Below are 7,296 nucleotides of genomic sequence, written 5' to 3'. Positions count from 1 at the left end.
ACTGTGGTACTTCCTCATCTTTGCGGCCACCGCTTACGCCAGTTACATTAGTCACTTTCAGAATAGCATCATGGTCCCCACACGGACTCGCTATGCTTGCCACGCTTCGGTCTTGGTGGCTCCCTTCGCTCACCACAACTTTACTAAAGGTAATAGATGGTGGCGTGGACACAGGAGGCTGGCATGGACCCAGGGTGGTGCACCGTAGGCTTCGTAAGTTCCGTAGCGTAAGCGGTGGCTGCAAAGATAAGTACCAAAGATGAGTACCAAAACTGGAGATTTCTTACCAAATCTCTCACTTTGTGATTCTCTCATCCTATTACATGTCCCCCTAAATTTCTCACATCTTTTGTCTATTAGAGAGAGAATTTGCTTTTGCGAGGGAACCAAAATCAGGCCCAGTAACTGCCATGCTATACAGCAAGAGAGGATGGCAGATAAACCCTTATAACCCTTATTGTTATCAAAAATAGGCTGGATTTATTTTCAAAACACCGATAAACAAGGACATATGGAGAAATAAAAAATTGCAACATTAAAATACAGATAGAATAAAAGGTCGTACCCTCAGTAGGTGGTGAGTGTCAAGAGGGATATGGAATAGTAGGAAGTTGGTGAATACTCCCTATATTTGACACTCATAAACTTGTTTAGGGTGGTCCTGAATTAGAATGCGGGTTCAGGGATTACAGCATGCAGTATTAGGTAAACCCAACGCGTTTCGAGCTTCAGAGTCCTTTATCTTTGATGCTGAGGGAGAGAGGGCAATGATGTCCTGGACTTAGCTCACTGTGTAAATGCGTTTGCTATACAGTAGGGTATTTTCCACTGTAATGAAGTTTTGCATCCACTTGCAGATGTTGGCTGCTGAGAGTGGCAAGACAGAGTTTAAAGTCTGGGGACAGGAGCAGAGCTAGTCTATGGGAGAAATTGACCGGGCATATTTTTCACAAACCAAATTTTTTGCACAAGTTAAGGGGAAGCACTGCCTACTGGAAATATAGGATATACACATTGTGATGTACAAATATAAGACAATAAATCAGTTGAATAAAAAAAGAAGTTGTTCCTGACAGGAAATTAACTCAAAGTTCTGTACATGGCTTGCTGTGGACTACTCAGCCATTAAAATTGTATCCAATGTAAATTTTGTTAAGTTAATTAGTGTCTCCCCCCACCATTTTTATTTTTTATTTTGTTTATGCTACATAGACACTATTTCAGCCTGAGGGACTCGGTAGGAAGAGGTTTGTCAAGCTTAGCCCGCCCTTACAGAGCTAAGCTTGACAAACATTTCCCCACGAGCGCTGAGTGAGCAACTACATAGGATAATTACTGTGCAACGTAGTGGAGGCCTGAGACTATCAGCCATGAGGGAGCACACCACTATGGCGCTATGGTACAGCAAGTCCAGCATGCTGTGCACAGGTAAAGTGGAAGCAAAGGCGGCCAGTGAATGGCGATGGCGCTTCACATATCTACCCGCAGCACTGTACTGGACATCACAGCTCACTAGGAAGGGATCAGAAAATTCCCCTATAGGCGGCTGCTCCAACAGATTAAAGTAGGCAAATACCATCTTCAGATCTTGCCAGATAGGTCAATATCATAGATCCCATAGTGAACTCTGTTTGTTCTGCACAAAGACGCTATCCCTGGCGTTAAAGCTATAATTAAAGGCCTTGCTGCTAAATGGTCAATGTGTTATTCATGACTAATGTATATCCATCCAGAGGGTATGATACTTATTCCGGGGTAATTGGTACTTTTTCAAAAATGTTGCTTAATTAGTTGTTTGTCAATTGTGTGACATTCTGTGCCTGTGTAAGACATTATCATTATCTTATCATTAGGAGTTTGGGTTTTCACAATCTCTGTACTTGATTGATGAACTTTGATTGTTTTATTGTGTTTTGTATTGTCATTGATTATATCAAGATATCTAATATATAAATCAGCAATGTTTGTTATACTGTGGTAATTTCTTCTTGTACTTTTGGCAGACTTTGATATTTAACTATAGTGCACTAAACATAGGATACTTTTATAAACATGGCTCAATTTAATCATTTTAATTACAGCCATGATTATCAACTTTGAATTAGCGCCCAGATACAGCTTCGCCTTTGATATTGGCAACAGTCCTACATCCGTATGTTTGTCACCTAAAACAAGGCAATAATTTGTAATCTCCCCAGCAGCCTCTGGCCACCATACTTGTGTCTCTAAAGCAGTCTGTGTCCCCGTTCCCCCATCACTGTCTCTAAAGCAGCCTGTGTCACTTCCCTCTATATCTTTGCAGCATCGGCCTGTGTTTGTGTTGCCCCTCCCCCTACCACCTCAAACCTGGATATTCTCCTTGCTACACCTTAAGGCAGTGACTACAGGCTCCGCCCATGCTGTTCTACGGAGCATGTGAAGTCATGACTGCAGCCACACATTACATACAGCCTCAAACAGGTTTTAACCCTTTGAGTGCCAACATTGCTATGAGAGATCCTCAAAATATCCGTTAAAAATGCCAGCGTTCTTTTTTGGGTGCAAATTTTTACTAAACTTCAATTCATTGTCTTACCTGTATTTGTATTTATTTATACTAAAAGAACAGTCACTGCGAGCGACGCTGGCATTTTTAGGAGATATTTTGAGGATCTCGAAGAGCAACGTTGGCACTCTAATGTATTCAATGCTCCTATGTTCCGTAAATAACGGTGAGTGTGCATGTTTTTTGGAGAGTAGTGAACTTTTCTCTCCTATTTTGTGCTTTCCTGTATTCAGCTCTGTTGCTTCTCCAAAAATATTTTGCGAAGCTAACTCAGTTCACCCTGCACTTCTCCCTATGTCTGTTCAATGGGGATTTTAGTGTCTCTCTCAAAAAGTGTATTCAATGCACAAATTGCGAGTCCTTCTGGTTTCTTTTTTTAGAGATGTTCTCCATTTTTCCCTCGGCATCTTTTTTAGGTGAACTGTAGGGCTATCTTTGTTAAAGTTGTTATTTTTTTTGTTTTTTATGGCTTATAAATTAAAAAAAATGTACTCTAATGTATTTATTGCAAGTGCCATAATGCTGTACTTCTATATTAATTTATTTGGAATTAATAAGTTATTTTAATGGTAACCAATAAGAAATCATTTTGGAATGCTCCTAGTAATTTCCCATGCTTCCTCTCTTCTTCCTCACCTAACCCCCAAACAGGCTTTTAAACACGCTAACAATTATAAAATAAATTAAATAAAAACACAGGGCAAAGAAACAATGCTAAAAGCACAACACAAGGATAAAGGCCAAACAGAACAAAATACACCCGTCTGCACAAACCCAATTAAAATAGTCACACATCCATTTGTTGTAAAATAAATACTGAATAAAACATTTACCTTTCTAAACCTTTGTAAAAAAATACAAGTCCACAAATGTGAGGAACACAAGCTGCTGAGATGAACACCCTGCTTATATCCCAGTCTGACCAGCTCACGTGGAGAGCAGGAGAAAACAGATGTCTCCAGTTACAGCTCTCCCATTTGAACTCGCATAATTATGCTAAGTTCGCAAAAGGGGTCAGTGAGCTGGCCACAAGTTGAATACTGAGTAAGTCAGAAATAAGGAGATAAGAAAAAGTGGTGAGCACTTCAGCGAGATCACAGGGACACAGAACAGTGAGCGGTGAGCCAGACTCTCAAAAAACATTGAATACTCCTGAAAGGGTTAAACTAACAATTACATCAAGCTTGGTATAGCTGGAGTTGCCAGGCTTTTCGTGAAGGAGAAAATTCCTCCTTATGTTCGACGTCGGACTGTGGTCTATAAGGTTGTGAGTTTCAGTCAGGTTTGTTAGTTTTAAAGAAAGGGTGATTATAACCACGGCTTGATTTTCACAAGTCATTCGTAGGTTCTCCCATAATTTTAGATGGAAGATCGGGTGTGCTATAACAATTGAATAACAAATATGTTGTGTGAATGTATACCCATATAGACCACCCTCCGTTGTTTGCCCCTGATCCTAGTGTAAGACCATCTACTTAGAAAGTGATATCTATAACAACACTTTTTATTTACAATACGATTAGCATGACAGTTATACAAACAATCTGTCTTCTGAAACTGAACCAAAATGTATTGAAAATCAAAAGGGCCAACATACAGAATTAATACACCTTTCACTAAGCATAACCATTCCATGTAGGATCAGGTTTTCCAGAAGATTCATTCTAGTTTCAAGACCATTCAATGTTAAACTTCTCTGCGATTGGCAATGTGAGCTTCTCAATTTGCAGGTACTGCAAAACAAAAATGGAATAGGATGCCAATAAGTACAAAAAGGAACAAAAAGCTGTATCTGCTTACCTCAATATAGACACATATGGGCTGACATTTTGACGCACTTAAGCATACCTCCTAACATTCAGTCACCATGGATACGGACTCCTTGCAGGGCCAATGTAAGGCTTTTTGGCACCCCACACACACACGTAAACATACACCCCAACCCCTGATTGACACCAATACCTGCTTTCCAGCCCCTGAAGTAAAAGTGTGGAAGTGGCATCTTAGCCAACAAGAATGTCATCCTCATAGACATCCTAACATTTTGTGATTAAGTATGCTCCCCCCCCCAAGGCCTCTTGTTCACTAGGCCATGAGCCCCCCTCACAGTCTGACTCAACCCTACCCACTGCTGCTGCCCCTATAAGCCTTCCCGCTGCATTTCTAAGGCTTCTAAGCCCCCCTGCAGCCTAACTCCCATTCAAAGCCTAACTTCCTCGGTATCTGATGTGTCTGGATTAAAAAAGGTGCAGCTCCCATAGTGCTGAACAAGCTGCCAGCGTGTTAACAATGTAGGGTGTGAAATCGGATCCTGCCCCAAAAACATCATGCACCAGGACACATAAACATGCGGGCACAAAGCCATGCCTTCTTTCGAGTGCTGATACCACTTTTCTCCCAATATATGGCTTCATACAGCTGCCCATATTCATGCTTAAAAATAGCACTGCCTATACCAAGCATGTTTAAATTGCTCTACTGTTTTAGGGCAGGATGTACTTAGCTTCAAAAAGTGATAAACAACCAGCCATCCAGCTCCTAATTGCCAAACATAGCCTGTAACATGGAATTAAGGAGCTGATGTGAATTACCAACTGTGAAGGGAGGTTTATCCACTTACCCAAAACCCTTTCTGTGAAGTATATTTTCTTTCTTATATTTCCCCTGAACCTCCCTCCCTCCAGTTTCAGTACTAAAACTTTTCTTCCTTTCAACAATGTTCTTCTGCTGTACTTTTGTTAATACCCTTGGTATATTTAAAAGTTTCTATCATGTTTCACCTTTCCTTTCTCTGCTCCAAACTATACATAATTCAAACTTTAGATCTTTCCGTGTAAGTTGTGTGCTGTAGGCCATGCACCATTTTAGTTGCCCCTTTTTGTACGCTCTGAAATGTATTTATATCCTAGAGATATGGCCTCCACAACTGGGTACAGTACTCCAGATGAAGCCATCCCAATGGCCTATACCAGTGGTTCCCAACCTGGGGTACTCTGCAGACCAGTTGGGGGTACTTGAAAATAATATTGGTAATGGCGGACGATGAAAAGGTCTTTTGATGGCTGAAGACCCATTGCCATGGAGACAAACCATGTTGTGTCATATGCCTGACCAGCAATCCACTGGGAGCTTCCCATGCTGCCCTCAGACACCAGCAGTTATCTGCCCAGCACTGACAAAGGTGAAGGAAGCAGCGGCATTAATCCTACCGGTGTTAGCGGGAATCCTGGAGATAATACACAACCAGTGTCTAGACACAGAAGGGCATGATTCCTTGCTGTGTACTACTCCTCCGCTCCTCCTTAATATAAGGACATGCATAAGGATCCGCATACCGCTAAGTACTGTCCATATTTCAAAATGAGAGGAGGGGGTACTTCTCAATGAAAAGCCTAATCAAGGGGTACGGGAGAGAAAAAAGGTTGGGAACCACTGGCCTATACCATACCAACGAAGTGGTTAAACCAGTGAAATAATTCTGTTCAATAGAAAGATATGTGGAAAGGAAATAATGTCTAATTAAACTTATTGAACACCTGCCAATGGGACTGCCTTGGGTGACTGGCAGGTCAGACCTCCAATAGGAAGTCACTGCCAGTCAAATTGAAACCAGAGCAGTCTCACAGACTGCATAGGTAAAAACCACCACTGCCTGTTACGGTTGCAAAAAACAGTAGTTCCTGCATGTTTTAAGAAGTAATGGCTTCATATTGGACATCCGAGTCGTCTGATCCTAACTGCACACGGACCTGATAGCAGTTGTGTGAATTTGCATGGCGATTGAATACTGAATGACTGCGCACGCGGACAGATCATCCATTTTTTTAATCACAAAAAGCAGGCATGCCAAACCGTCTTCAGGTAGAGTGTGTGACATCAGCTCTGGGCTCAACCAGCCAGTTTCTATCGTACAGGAAGAGCAGCTTCTGCGGTATGTACAGACTGGACAAAATCATTTGATCGTGAGTTGCATATGGATTGCAGGTAGCCAGTGATCGGCTTGATTTTCACAAGCCATTTGTAGCCTTGCACATAGTGGGTTTTCGCTCTGGCAGGGGTGGTTTCTATCTGATCAAAGGGCTCTGTAATTTGTAAAGTAGCACTCAGGTCTGAATCAGGCCCTTAGTTCATGCATGTGCTCTTACACAGGTGGACTATTTCAACTCTTGCTACTTCTTAGCAGCAAAAGTGGCAGTGTTAAGCCCACAAGACTAATGCTGGGTACACACCAGGAAGGATTTGGCCTCCAATCCCCTGATTACGACACGTTGTGCGACTGATTGTATGTAAAAAGAACATGTATGTAAACAGTACGATTCAGATCCAATGGTCGTCTATCGGATTGGAGATTTTACCTACTGCAGTAAAGATTTATCGCCTACATTGGATTGGGTACAGATCGTGTGCAGATTGTGTACTCCAATCCATTGTGAGACCATTGTCTGAATTCAATTAAATCGTTTCACGATCGTCGCACGATTATGGTCGTCCTGGTGTTTACCCTACATTACAATAACTGACCCTATTATAAAGTACCACTGCTATGATTTACATGTGAAGACTACAGTATATGATACTAATGAAATAATACAATACCTTAGTGGTTCCATTGTATTTGAAATCTTTAGTGGTCACACCATTAACTTGCACTTCCTTTGGATTATTGGGTACCCCAAACACTTGTACCACATTCAGCTTCAGTTTTTCTGCTTCAGGTTTTACCTGTTTCACCTCACTCAGAATAACATTCT

General features: G+C 41.5%; 1 protein-coding gene across 1 annotated transcript in view; it reads right to left on the bottom strand.

Annotated features, from left to right (window-relative positions):
* Positions 1–4,097: 4,097 nt before the first annotated feature.
* The window catches only part of LOC146007188 (lysosomal alpha-glucosidase-like), a 45,162-nt gene continuing 41,963 nt past the window's right edge, over positions 4,098–7,296 (bottom strand). The window contains exons 18-19 of the mRNA XM_083145554.1: positions 7,142–7,294; positions 4,098–4,278 (exon numbers count right to left, since the gene is read on the bottom strand). Of these exons, the coding sequence (XP_083001680.1) occupies positions 4,216–4,278; positions 7,142–7,294 (216 nt within the window). The 3' untranslated portion in view covers positions 4,098–4,215. The remainder of the gene's footprint in view (positions 4,279–7,141; positions 7,295–7,296) is intronic.

This window comes from Crinia signifera, chromosome 6 (assembly GCF_055691185.1).
Source record: "Crinia signifera chromosome 6, ASM5569118v1, whole genome shotgun sequence".
NCBI classification, from domain to species: Eukaryota; Metazoa; Chordata; class Amphibia; order Anura; family Myobatrachidae; genus Crinia; species Crinia signifera.
This window is presented reverse-complemented; position numbering and strand designations above follow the sequence as displayed.